The sequence below is a fragment of the Scyliorhinus canicula genome, chromosome 6 (genome assembly GCF_902713615.1).
Source record: "Scyliorhinus canicula chromosome 6, sScyCan1.1, whole genome shotgun sequence".
NCBI lineage: Eukaryota > Metazoa > Chordata > Chondrichthyes > Carcharhiniformes > Scyliorhinidae > Scyliorhinus > Scyliorhinus canicula.
This window is the reverse complement of record NC_052151.1, coordinates 105659283-105674187: the sequence shown is the minus strand read 5'-3', so window position 1 is coordinate 105674187 and position 14905 is coordinate 105659283. Positions and strand designations below refer to the sequence as shown.

The window sequence follows — 14905 nt, the reverse complement described above, 5'->3', positions numbered from 1 at the left end:
TGTATGTACCATCAGTTTCTGGAAATGCAATAACATCTTCACTTCTCACTCAAACATTGTAGGACACATTAGCCCGAATCTTCAAACATCCAAAGCAGTGAATTTAAATCTGTATTGTGAACCAGGACCTTGCAGATGTCCTTGCCCATGTTAGGAGCTTGAAATATACAATGGGCTGATTTGTGCCCCTTGGACACTACGCAAATGTCTCCAAGCCTGAACTGAGAGCAAGATACACAGGACTTACGTGGATGCTTACCCCAGAAGTGTTATACATTTAACCTGTGGTGCAAGTCAGAGATTGGCTAGCATAACTGAACTGAGGACCACGGCCAATGGCCACAATCACCTCGTCGAACCACCCTCACCCGACCAGAATATACCCCCATCTGACCCACTACCCTATGTCAGCTACCCACTCACACATCCACCCTCTCACTCCACTCATTGTAAGCCTTCAAACCCTGAACAAAACACCTGAATATGGCAGCTGCTGTCGTAAAAGCATCTTCTACGCACATCATACATGACTTGGGCAGTCTGCACTGGCCCCTTTCTGTTGTAGCCGGGATCAGAATTCCCCGACTGAAAATGTGCAAAGTGGAGGCGCACAGAACGTCTCGGCCAGCGACTGACTGGATGATCTGATGATGTGGGATAGTGGAATAACAGGAGAGATATATGTAGGTGAATGGAAAGGAGGGAACTCTTTCAACATGATCATCAATGCAGCACCTGAGAATCTTGATGCCTCATCGTTGCAACACTGCTCTTTTTGCCGTTTTTGCAATATTCAGCCATAATTCCAGCTTTCTTTCTTTCCCTCCTGCTTTTCAATCACCTGCTGTGATTCTGTTCATTTCAGCTGAAGCAGCCTTTTATTTGCTGCAACCAGCCCCGGGTTTTCCCCGGGAGCCCAAGTCAGGTGCGTGATTCTCATTAAACCTCCATGAGCACCTATCAGGAAAATATGGAGAGGTTCCAACAGATTCATGAGAAATGGCAGAAGACAGGAATAAACTGTTCCGACTCATAAAAGAATCAAGAATGCGAGGGGATAGATTTAAAATGATTTGGGAAAGAAGTAAATGTGGAGAGGAAAAAAAAAACTTTTTACACAGCGAGTGGTTTGCACCTGGAATGCTCTGCCTGGAAGTGTAGTGGAGGTAGGCTCAAAATGCCTATTCAAGAAGACATTAGATGATTTTTTTTTTTTTTAAATAGAAACAATGCGCAGGGAAAAGGCAGGAGAATGCCACTAAGTTATGAGGCTTGTTTGGAGAGCCATACAGAAGCGATGGGCCAAATGGCATCCTTCTGCACCGTAATGATTTTGTGATTCTGCTGTGTCATTCTGCCAATCTCAGGATAATCTAGACCATTTAAAACAGTTCAATTAGTACGAAATTATTTATATTTCATCTAAAAATTTAAATCAAAACTAAACTGTTTAAAAGTAAGCAAGTCCAGTAAAAATGTTTGCAAAAGGGTTGAGGATATGGAATATCTGGTGGCCCCAGATATAAAATAAACTGTACTGTTTAGAAATCAGAGGAACTAATTTGGGAGGTAAGGGTATGAAGGGTTGTGGAAAGGTAACAAGAGATTGGAATGGAATAGACAATACTGTAGCAACAAGATCACAGAATAGCCTTAATGGGTACAATGGACTAGCTTTGTTGTTATGTGAACACGTTGGGCCAGAGAATCAAGTGTGGAGGTCATCATACCCTATTTTCAGTTCTATCGTTCCAGCCATTGAAATGAATAAGGAAAATTGTTGGCATGGTAATTTGGGCACACTGATAAGATCATCCAATTCTCCAATACCTGCTCCCAGTAAGTGACATTGTGTGCAAAGGAACAAAGGGAAGAATGTTCATGGGGCCTAAGTGGCAGGTTGTTAATCGTAGAGGCGGGGTGTGGGGCTGGGTGGTTAGAAGGGGGCTGATAAAATAATGGGTAGCCATGTCGAATAGGCTCACTAATGTACTCCTGCCACCTGGTAATTTCGCAGCAGTGGGCAGGGAGAGAATCAGTTGCCCATTGAATGGTGACACACAGCCAATTTGCATGATGAAACGCCCAGGCTGGGATTCTCTGAGCCTGCGCCGGGCGGAGAATCGCCGGTGACGCTGGAAATTCCCGCCACGCCGACGGCGGGACATGATTCTCCGGCGACTGGAGAATCGGCAGCAGTCGCGCGCGCGGTCAGGGGCCATTTTCCGCGGTCGACCAGCTGAGTTCCTATCTAGTTCTGCCGGCGTGGTTCCAACCTGGTACCACCTGGCAGGAGCTCGGACCCTCAGCCGCGGTGGCTGTCCTGGTGGGGGGGGGATCATCAGACTCCGGCGGGGGGGTCTGCATGACGGCCAGGCCCTCAATCAGGAGCCAGCGATCGGCGGGTGCGCGAGAACTGGAGGGGGCCTGTCTCCTTCCGTGCGGGCCCGCTGTGCCACTACGCCATGTTGTGTGGCACTGGTGCGGAATTGCCCACCATTTGCATGCGCCGGCGTGGAAACAGCCACCACGCGCATGCGCGGACCCATGCCGGCAGTGCAGGGTCGTGTATCGGCGCTGAAGCAGCGCGTAGAACTCCGGCACCATGTAGGTCCCCTGTGGCTGGGCCAAGAGGCCCGTTGACGCTGGCGTGAAACACTCTGGTGTGAAACACTCTGGGTGTTTATGCTGGTGTCAACACTTGTCAGGGATTTTGGAGAATCCCGACCCTAATTTTGGTATATTACCAGCTTTCTGGCAGTGGAGTGACCCCTTATCTGCATGGTGACCATCAGCTTTATGGAGGCCTTGCCCTTGTGACAGGCAGGTGGGGTACTGGGCCAACTGAGCCAGAGGTTTTATGCCCTGAAAAGGGGCCGGTGGGGAGGAGACATCTCTCTCCAATGCAAAGAGTCAAGCCAGATGAGTTGCTCCTCCAAAATGCGGGGACCTGTTTGGCCCCTCTGAAAACTTGGAACCTGTTTGGCCCCTCTGAAAACTTATTTTAAAGTTATCCCATGTTGAGGCTTCCTTTTGATACCTGATCTGCTTCAGACCCATCGCACTCGCAGGGTGGCTTCCGAGACTCCAGCGCTGTGAATACTTCAAATTTGGCTTTCAGCAAACAGCTGGCCCACCATCTTTAATCAGGCAGGAACTCATTGACGACGAATCCAAGAAAAAAAGCACGCCATATCCTATTGCCAGCAAGTGCGGGTTCGGTTTGGACTCCATTTGGTCCTGACTGCGGGAAAATCCTACCCAAAGCCTTACAGAATGTACTGTGTGTTTGTCAGAAGAAGGTTAGACTGTACCCGCAGTTCATCCATCCTTTAATTTTGGCAAACCCATTCAGCAAATAATCACTGTATCAAGCAATAACACAATATTTGATAAACCAGAGAACATTTTAATTAAAGCTGAGAATGGGCAATCATGTTGGTCCTAATTAACTATTTAAGATCTGCCTGAATCGCTTGGATATTAAATTTCTAGATGAAAACAAACTAACAGTTAAATTAATTCCAGCAATGCTAACTTCTGAAAATATATATCTTCATGTACATTTCATTATTTGTGAAAAATGAACTGTTACATTACCAGATATTGTAATCTGTTACACAATTCTAAACACAAACAACATCACTGCAAACAAAAGGAGGAATAAAACAACAAACACAATCAATCCATTTTAGTGTCTGTTAGATTAAGTGTCGAGTCTTGGACGAAACCCTTCAGCCATATTTAAATATACAATTCAAGGGTCAATCACAGAATCCATACCAGCGATCACTGGGCGGATATTTGCATAATTAGGTCCTGAGGAAATGTTTGAGGAATGAGCTCATATGTTAGTACTCCACTGCTGAAAGTGAATGCACTCAAAGCAAGTCTGCCAAGTGAACAGTAAACATTCCAGTAGTATTCTTTTAGAATTCCAGATTTAGTATAGAGTTCTTGTGCTTTGAATTACAGATGAGTTTGAATCGAGAAACAGGCCATAGCTGTAATGTTTCATTTTCAGTATTTTCAAAGCTCATTCTGTCCATTTTCCTCCGCCGTTTTAAACATGAGGATGGAATTGTAGATTTTCAGTGCTGGTCCTAGTTTAATGTTCATTATTTTCACAATATCTGTCTGTGTCAGTAGTAGAAATGCTTCTCCGTCAATTTGCTAAAGGAAAATAAAATTTGTAAGAAGAATTAATCTAAAACCTCCTTACTATGTAGCATTGGCAGTGGTTATTCAGGCGTTGACCTATTATCCTTCAAAGTGATAAATCTCTGAACATTTGGACATCAAAGAATCATAAATTTAATGTACCATTGTATAATGTAACTTCTTCATTCTACGGAGTCAATTTGCTTAAAAAAAAAATTATAGCCTGCAGTCTGCACACGCACAAATGGAGAACCTGCAAATTATATCATTGTAATTTTGCTCCTACCATGTCAGGCGTACACTTTAAACTGTGTTGCCTGACACTACATTATCATGCCTATTTATTAGATTCCAGCTCGTGCATAAAGTTTACTTAGCAGGATAGAAAGCTAATCATTCTTTACAAAATGGAGAAGAACAAAGAAAATTATTGTATTTTAATATGTATCCCTTGTGTTTTTATATATTTTTCCTTCTCTCCTTGGATCCCTTGCACCATGCACGTTACACCCTGCTTGTCGATTTCCCTATGCTGCCAAAGCACAGCTACAGCTGTGAAAATAAAAGCATTCTCTAGCTTTTCCTCCCTCCCTTTGAGAACCACCAAGCCTCCACTTTGTACTTCTCCCCAGCGGTGCATCTGAGAATAGAAACGCAGCGCTTCAAAATAAAATGCTGCCACAGATCCATAATCTGTTACACTGTAGCCACTCAGACCTCCAGCCTGAAATATTGGATGTCCCAGCTGAACCTCAACTCACTCAGGCCTTTACAGTCCTTTATAACTGAAGGTAAAATATATATCTCAACATGTTGCATTTTGGAAACAAATTAACAATTTATCTTGTAAACCTCAGCCAATATAGGAACTTGATGGCACCCAGGTGCCAACTCAACTGAACTAATGTGATTATTCTAAGGTTCCATGTGACAATTAAAATTCCCACAGCATTTTGTTAGTAAAGTAGTTAAGGAAATGTATTGCTTTAAGTCGAGTAAACGATTCCTTACTTGTGGCTACATAGAACCATCAATGAAATTTATGTTCATATAAATATTTATGTTTGGTTCTATTAAAAATCCTCCAGAAGACAACATGTAGGTAATGAAAATCAGGGGATAGTGAATTGGCAGTCCATCTTGCATCGAAGGATGAAAAATGACGTGATATTATTCATCTTACATTACCGTACAAAATCAAAATCCTCCCTGCAGTCTATAAAGACCACTGGGTTACATATTTACAACCCTTTAATTTTCTTTTACTTTTAGAATTCAATTCCATTTCAATTTGTCTGTACGGAAATTCAATTAAGGTACTTTGCTCGTTCACTTAATGACAATTACATGCAGAAGTACAATAATAAATGAAGAAAATTACCCCATCACAAAAACTAACTTTGATTAAATATATGTTAAGACCTATTCCAGTACATTAAAAGTCAATGAGTCCCATCAAGAGTGCATATCCTCTTCCATCCATTAAACTCCTGTTAAACGTTCTTATGGAGAAGGGCACAAACAACTTCAAGGAACGATCTGTCCAGGATCTAAGGACTGCAGCCTTTTCCTTGAATGCATCCAACAGTAATACTGAGATGAGCGGTGATTCTCACTATTCATAACACACTACTTTATCAAGAAAGATCTGTTCATCAAATACCCTTCCTGCCTAGTTCCAATGATTTCTGGTACCCTTAGACAGTCTACTTTCTTAAGACAACAGTAGCAAGAGACAGAAAGGATAGCAATCTCAACCACAGCCGCATAGAAGAGTTTCATGATTGTGGGAATTACTCAAAAGGATTTTAACTTTGAGGTAGTATAATCTTGTATGTCCTTTGGCAACCACAGCACAGCACACCACACTCTGAAGACCCTAAATATTCTTATTCTGTGTTTCAATAAAAGCTAAAGCCCTGTGAAGTCATCCTGCTGATGAGTGGACAACATTGGTTAGATTTTTTAAAGGTTAATTGTTTGTGTTCCATAGTGTTATTTCAGGGAGTTTTGCCTTTACTTTGGGTAGACATTTTGCCCTTTATTTTTACATCTCCAAACTGTTTTTGAGTGTCTCCCTCAAGACTGCTCTTTGTTTTGGGAATTTCCCTCAAAGAAATTAGAACTCATAGAACTCCTAGAATAATAGAACTCCTACAGTGCAGAAGGAGGCCAATTGGCTCATCGGTTTTGTACCCACCCTATCCCCGTAACCCCACCTAGTATTTTTGAACACTAAGGCACAATTTAGCTGGCCAATCCACCTAATCCGCACGTCTTTGGACTGTGGGAGGAAACCGGAGCAGCCGGAGGAAACCTACGCAGACACAGGGAGAAAGTGCAAACTCCACACAGACAGTCATCCGAGGCTGGAAGTGAACCCGAGTCCCTTGCGCTATGAGGAACAGTGCTAACCACTGTGCCACCCACCCAAAGTTGCAGTATAGATTTCCCAGCATGGGTTCCCCTATTTATGATATTTATGGTGGAAGAGGAGGAAAAGACACAACAATTTGGAAAACCAGGCTCACATGGCAGCACCACAAATCATACAGAGCCTCCTGCAGATACAGCAGCACGTACAGACCAAGTCTTTTTTTTTTCAAATATTAAGATTTAAGGATTTGAAGCCTATGGTTTAACCCCAAAGTGCCTGAAGAATTTTATTCCATACTTTAGGGAGAACTGAAAAGTTGAAGATCTAAGACAGTGCTTAATATGGCTTTGAAAGTTAATATTGTGCTTGGTTATCTGGTCTGCGAGCAACAGGTCTAATAGTGGCTTACAGAGGCCAGCGTGGAGGGAAAGAGTGCCCATGGCGGGGGGTCGGAGAATTCCAGCCCTGTTGTGCGAGCGAGAAATGAATGCACGGGCAATTAAGTTTTAATCAGCTCACGAGTGGCTTCAAGCAATAGATTATGCTCATGTGGTTTTACACATCCCAGTCAACACATACCACTAAGTCAACCAAAAATGATTTCACTCCTTTCATGTCCAATTAGTGGGGAAATATAAACTTAGATTTCTGCACATTATTGCCCAATATGTAGGGAACTGCCACAATTTATTCACCTTTCAATAGTCAGTGATCCTACAGCTTTTTAGAATTCAGGGCAAGGAACTGTAGTGTCTCAGAAACAAAGAAACTTTAATATTACTACGTTTGGTATTTGAGAAAGACTTTTCAGTAAAGTGGATGATTGCTACAGGAAAATATGCATTCACCCTCAAATTCAAATTGGACAACCATTGCAATGTAGAAGGATTAATTTCCAAAGATTCCCCCTTATGCATATTCATATTATTGTTTCGGAAGTTGTGGTTGCACACTGTGATTCCACAATCCAGCAGATGACAATATGACCATGCACCTCTTGCTTTCCATCTAACTCCCCTCCCCTCAGTCCAAAACCCAGTCAAGCAGCCATCTCCTTCAGGACATTGCCAGCTTGATCTGTAGTGATGCTACCGAGCCAGTCTTGGTGGTGCACATTGAAGTACATTCCGGACATTATCTTTTATTACCTTTACAGCCAAGACATTCTGCCCAATGTGAACTTAGGACCATGGGTCATATAGGTGTACCCCGAGGCCACCCCCCAGGTGCCCTCTGGCCCCAGCCGACCCATGAGCTGTATGGGCACGCTCTAGCACACCCAGTGCCATCCTGTTGGCTGGGATGACTGTGTGTGGGGATTGTATATGCAGTTGCAGCTTGTCAGCCTCCCGAGTGTCAATCACGGGCCTGGCGAACCCTGCACAGTTTTTCATCAGAAAACTATTTACTGAAAATCTTTTTCTTCATATTGTAGCACCTAAAATCCAAACAGCTGACAGTTAAATTAAGAAACTAAACCTCAGTTTTCTGTTGACATTCATTAATCACTTGAACCTTGCACTTATGATTTATAATCTAATATAATCACCACCTCTAAACCTCTGCCTTGAATTTCAGAATCAAATTTATTAGCATCCGACTTGTTACATTCAGCACTTCATTACTTTTGCACAAAACTGATATATCTGGGCATGCAGTGGTTAAGGATGATGGACTGGTAAATTTGTGCAATTAGCAAACAGTAACCATTCCCCAGTGAGATAGACTATGCATACTGTAAAATGAAACTAATTACATAGATGAGAAGTTCACTGTCAAAATATTTGACAAGACAATAGCACATATTATCTGGAATCCATCACTTAGAACAGACAAGGGCAATGTTAATTATTAACTACCTCATCTTCTTGTTGATAATTACGATATTTATATGCAAATTACACACCAAGATCATTTGCACTTTAAATTTTTATCTTTAATTATCTTCCATGTCATAGTTCACAGGTAGACTAGGACATAATTTGTGGTATTTACAATAGCTATTATAGCCTACATAAGTCAGTGATTTGCCACCACTGCAACAAATTAAAATATCACAGAACTTTCACATGGTTAAAATAGTTAATGTTGTTGAAAATGCAAGACATGGACCTCACAAATATAGTATTTATTTGTCACTTTGCAAAATACAAGCAAATTGCTTACCCACCATGAAATGCCTGATTCTTATTTGCATTATAAATTTTTGTGCCTTCACGACCTCTCTCCAGCCCTCCAATAACTATCAGTTGTCTGGTTGTGTCCTGGTTGAGCAGAAACTTTCTCCAACTAATTACTGGGTAGACCAAAGTCTTCAGTCATCACCACAAACCCTGCTTCCTCGTCACTACCTCCACCCCTTGTTTTAGCAACTGCCTGCCTGAATCAGAAATGAGCTTCCAACCATGTAGCTACTCCAATGCTAAGAGCCTGGGTATGAATCTCTGTTGGCTGACGGCATAATCGTGAAATGCGATTGGGCAGAGAATAGGTTCCGATGCTAAAATCGCAGCGGGCACCGATCGGACGTCAAATCGCTATTCTTCGTCACCTCAACAGCGGCGTCAATGCAATCGGAATGGGTTCCCAACGGAGCGGTACATGTGTGCTTTGCGAAATTAGCGTGGTGTCTGCTGAGGGAGAGAGAGGGGGTACGGAAAATGACCAACCTCACCATAGATTGCTGACAATTGTGATGTTGGCAGGAGGCTGCTGCCAGGGCCGCTGGGAGTAGCAGGGGGTGGCCAGGAGATGGGGCTCTGGGGTTGGGGGTGGATGGACATGGATCACTATTGCCGCAGCAGGAAAGGCAGTCATGCAGCTCCGCACACCGCTGACTGCCCAATGTGAACTTAGGACCATGGGTCATATAGGTGTACCCCTAGGCCACCCCCCAGGTGCCCTCTGGCCCCAGCCGACCCATGAGCTGTATGGGCACGCTCTAGCACACCCAGTGCCATCTTGTTGGCTGGGATGACTGTGTGTGGGGATTGTATATGCAGCTGCAGCTTGTCAGCCTCCCGAGTGTCAATCACGGACCTGGCGAACCCCGCACAGTTTTTCATTGGAATCAACTGTGTTCCACATGGCGCTGGCCCCTCACAGTTGCTGAACTCGATCTAGACTCAGTGCCAGTTTTGCTGTTGTGAAGGTCCATGAATTCTGCATCAGCGTCAACACTTAAGATCTCAGAAATGGGAAAATCCCACCTCGCATGTTTCTACCTCCATAATTTGACACACCTTGCCTCAGTTCAACTGCTGCCAAATTCCTCACCTATTCCAGTAATAACATTCCAAGCATTACAAAGTGCTTTGGGATGTGTTGAAGGCATGAAAGGTGCTATGGAAGTCTTTCTTCTTCTTCTGTTTCTAACAGTGGGTTTTCATTCTTGTTTAAATACAGGTCCTGAAAAGGTCAAATTGCTAGTGTTTTCGGATCACCTCGTATCGTGCAAGAGGTATGGAATCACAACTCCAAGACAGTGGCGCTGGCTCCACCGATGAAAAACTTGCTGCTCTTTTTCAGAGTAGCATAGCTGTTCCCTTGTCACACACATTCGGTCAGTGCCACACAGCCAGCTGGATCATACTGTCCACACCAAGACACCTCTCAAAGATACCCATCATGGCCACCAAAAATGCACTCATTGCAAGGCCAGCAGCCTTCCACCTTCCAAAGCATAGCCACTGAGGAAATATCCTCAGGACACTGAGGTAGGTCAAGGAACACAACAATCAAAGCTGGTTTTGTTGTTCTTCCTCCATTATTTTTTTCTACACAGGTGTTGCTAACAGCCAGTCCCTCTGGACACAAGACTATGTAGCACATAATCAATTTGGAGACATTGTCAAGGTTGTACAGCAGAATTCATCCAGTGTGGTCCAGGCTGGGGAATTGCCATTTGAGCACACACATGGTTGGCTCATCAGGTTTCTGCCTTTAATTGTGGGTCAGCCTTTTCTCTCTGCCCAGTTTAATATCTGGAGGGGCTATCACTTATTAACAAGTAGCTAGCCTGTGACTTGACAGTCTGATTGGCATAGGGGTAAGTCAAAGAACTGAAGCAGGATGAATGAATCATGACTGCTGCCAGGAAACCAGAATCAGACTCTATGAAGCACTGCCTGAGTTTGCAAATGAGCTGCCTGTTTGGGGAGTTGTATTTCTTTTTGCTCAGGAAGATGCCAGTCTGATGATGGAATACGTGAATGTCATGTATGATGAAGATGTGGATATTCCTCCTGAATATAGCAGATTATAGCGTGATGATATGTGTAGATTTTCCTATACTGGGTTGATATATGTGTGCTGTGTAGGCAAGGGGAAAGCTGTGTCTGTGTTTGTCCTACGTTAATCAAAGAATAGGATGTTGGAGTCAGATGGCCTGTGGAATCTAAGTGATTAAAGGTGTTATTTTCTTGCATTTGGTAATGAGGCCTTGTGGTTCTTAACTTGCAAGTAAACAGAGTCAATCTGAAATTTATTGGGGACAAGTGCTGAAATTCTCCTGGCCCAAAACCGGAGTGGCTTTTCTTCCATTAAAAGACTTTCACAGCTTTTCAGTTCACTCCAAAATACAGGAATTGACTTTAAGTAGGATATCCCCTCACGGCAACTAACTTACAGGACATTGGCCCTGAGAAACATCTCATTAATTAGTTCTGGGAAGCTGCAGTTATATGTCTGTTTAAAGTGAAAATATTTCCTGGATTTTATGGTTAAGAATCCATAAGGGCTTTTGCCCTGAAAATAGTCTTGTGCATCTCTGATAAAGCATTTTGGGGTAATTTTGCAAGTTTTTTTCTAACTAGTATCTTTTATCTTGTGTATTTAAAGTTTAAAAAATTTTTTTAATAAACATTTCAATTCCTTGAATTTTAAAAAGTTATCACTAGAGTTCTATGCATTTGTTCAGTAGTTTTCCCTCCTCGTTCTACAATACAAAAAAAAGATTAGACTACGATTAGACAGGACAGATTTCAATCTGTGATGTGGTTTGTTCAGCATTAATATCAGCTGCCATAATTGCTGATGTCACCTGCTGCACCATGAATCATTGTTGTAGCATAAAGGTTAAGGGTCAGATTACCTTTACAGCTGACAAAGGAGCGGGAAAATGAGGCAGAAGCATTGTAAACATTCAAATTATTCCACCTATTTGCAAGCACTGGCATTTCATATTACCTCTCAGATGGACAACTAAAAATGTTAGGTGTATAAAGGGGTGTAAATTCTACGGTCTATGGTGTATGGCCCAGAAACATGCATCTCATTTTTTCTGCATTTTACACAGAAATAAGCATTCTGCAATTTCATTCTATTACTTGTGCCTGCTATCCTTCGTTTCTTTGTCATATTCAAGTATTAGCACAGCCTTCTGAATGGGCAAATTATAGGCTGCCATGCTTAGGCGGGGGACGGGGGATTGTGGTGAATGTACATCATGTAATTCACACTGTATAGTATTGCGTTCATACTGTATAGCATTGTCCCCTTGTGGGCTCTGTCTGTGAGCCGTTGCGCGGTTCTGCCTACAGGGGGAGAAGAGGAGCTTGTACAGGGCTCCGCCCATGGCCCCTCCCACTACCGGAGGTATAAAGTGCTGCAGCCTTGTGAGTCTGCCCTCTGTTCTTCTGGTCGCAGGCAGGCTCAGTTGTAAGTCTATTAAAGCCTCAGTTTACTTCCTATCGTGTCTCGAGTGAATTGATGGTCACATCAATTTAATAGACTTAAGAAAACTACTATGGAATCAGCCCTAGAACCTGATCGACTAGAACTCGACCCACAGGCTGCAGAGGTGAAATAAATCTTTCTACACTGGCTTCGGTGTTTCAAGGCCTACCTGGCTGCGTCGACTACCTCCGCTACTACAAATGAGCAGAAACTGAGCCTACTGCACGCACGGGTGAGCCATCGCATCTCTACACAGCTCAATAGTACCGACCCGTACACCGAGGCCCTCGCTATGCTCGACCGATTATACATTCGGCCTGTAAACGAGGTCAACGCGCGGCATATTTTCGCTACCCGCCGCCAGCGCCCCGTAGAGTCGCTAGAGGACTACCTGCGCGATTTAAAAGCCCTTGTACGGGAATGTAACTTTCAGGCTGTAACTGCCTCCCAGCATATGGAACTCTCTGTCCGTGATGTGTACGTTGCAGGGGTCCGGTCTAATTAAGTGCGCCAGCGACTCCTCGAAAAAGGGGCCCAGAACTTGGAGGACACGGTAGCGCTAGCAACCTCAATGGAAGTCACGTTTCAAAATCTCAACTCATTCCCCGCAGACCACACGACCCCATCGAGGACCCCCGACCAGCGACTGCCCCAGGCCTGCGCCACTCGCCTACCCACCCATGGAGTGCCAGCGTGCCATTTATGTGGTCAGCCCCAACACCCATGGCAGCACTGCCCGGCCCGCAACGCGATCTGCGGTCGAAAAGGACATTATGCTAAGGTATGCCTGTCGTAATCGAAACCCTCTAACTCCCCCACCGTCCAGAGCAATTGCTCCCCCAACTCGCAGGCCCGCAGACCCCGTAATGTTGCAGCATGTCTGCCGACTCCGCCCGACATGTGCGACTCATGGGGGCCGCCATCTTGGCAATCCTCCCCCACGCGGCCGGCCATGTGCGAGTCATGGGGGCCTCCATTTTGGGCGCCATCTTCCTCGCCGCCCGCCACGTGCGATCCACGGGGGCGGCCATCTTCGCCATCACCCGAAGTTCACCTCGACGACTACGACCTCCGCGGACAGTCATCACGGGGCTACTCCAGCACTGCTGATCGAGCCACCGACTACCCGCAACTCAACGCAGTCACTTTGGACCAGTTCCGTCCGAAGCACCTCAGGAGCTCGATGATGTCCGTTCAAGCCAACGGATACAAGACACCGTGCCTCTTCGACTCCGGGAGCACCGAGAGCTTTGTACATTCTGACCTGGTAAGACGCTGTTCACTCCCTATCTTCCCTGCACGGGAAACTATCTCCCTCACCTCGGGTTCGCACTCGGTCCAAATTCAAGGGCGCACCGTTGCGACCCTAACGATTCAGGGCACCAGCTACTCTAATTTCCAGCTGTACGTACTCCCCGACCTCTGTGCCCCACTCTTACTCGGGCTCAACTTGCAGTGTAATCTCAGGAGCCTCACACTCAGCTTCGGCGGACCCCTACCTCCACTCACTATATGCAGCTTAGCGACTCTAAAAATCGACCCCCCTCCACTCTTCGCTAACCTAACGGCTAACTGGAAACCCGTAGCCACTCGCAGCAGGCGGTACAGCCTGCAGGACAGAGCATTCATTAGAGCCAAAGTCCAGCGGCTCCTACGTGAGGGAGTCATAGAGGCCAGTAACAGCCCCTGGAGAGCTCAGGTGGTGGTCGTCAAGACCGGGGGAAAGTTCCAGATGGTGGTTGATTACAGCCAAACCATTAACCAGTTCACGCACCTCGATGCATGCCCCCTCCCCAGGATTGCATACATGGTCAATCAGATCGCCCAGTACCGCATATTCTCCACGGTGGGTCTGAAGTCTGCATACCACCAGCTCCCAATCCGCCCAGAGGACCGCCACTACACGACTTTCTAGGCAGATGGCCGCCTCTGCCATTTCCTCCTAACCCTTTGGCGTCACGAATGGCCGAGGAGGTAAAAGCCATCATCAGGGATTGCCCAGTGTTCCAACGAGCGATGGACCAAATGGTGGACCAGTACGGGCTGCGGGCCACGTTTCCGTACCTGGATAACATCACCATCTGCGCCCCCTCTTACAACTCCCTACCCTCATTTCCCCAGGGCCCTCAAGAGGTGCCTAGGATTCGTCTCCTATTGCGCCCAGTGGGTCTCCCAGTATGCGGACAAAGCCCGCCCACTACTTAAGACCACACTCTTCCCACTGTCAGCAGAGGCCCACCAGGCAGCACGTGGGCAGCACGGTAGTTAGCATCAATGCTTCACAGCTCCAGGGTCCCAGGTTCGATTCCCGGCTGGGTCTCTGTCTGTGCGGAGTCTGCACGTCCTCCCCGTGTGTGCGTGGGTTTCCTCCGGGTGCTCCGGTTTCCTCCCACAGTCCAAAGATGTGTGGGTTAGGTGGATTGGCCAGGCTAAATTGCCCTTAATGTCCTAAAAAATAAGGTTAATGGGGGTTGTTGGGTTACTGGTATAGGGTGGATACGTGGGCTTGAGTAGGGTGATCATTGCTCGGCACAACATCGAGGGCCGAAGGGCCTGTTCTGTGCTGTACTGTTCTAAAAAAAAACTGCATCAAGGAGGACATTGCCAAAGCCGCCATGTGGGCGGTGGATGAATCCGTCCCCTTTCAGGTGGAGAACGACGCCTCAGAGGTCGCTCCCGCCGCCACTCTGA

At 45.4% G+C, this 14905-nt stretch overlaps 1 protein-coding gene across 8 annotated transcripts in view; it reads right to left on the bottom strand.

The window, feature by feature from the left end:
- Positions 1-3388: 3388 nt before the first annotated feature.
- l3mbtl3 (L3MBTL histone methyl-lysine binding protein 3) overlaps positions 3389-14905 on the bottom strand; it is a 189090-nt gene continuing 177573 nt past the window's right edge. For all 8 annotated transcript variants that reach the window (XM_038799815.1, XM_038799810.1, XM_038799814.1 and 5 more), the window contains one exon: positions 3389-4173. In XM_038799815.1, coding sequence (XP_038655743.1) covers positions 4030-4173 — 144 coding nt within the window. In that variant the 3' untranslated portion in view covers positions 3389-4029. The remainder of the gene's footprint in view (positions 4174-14905) is intronic.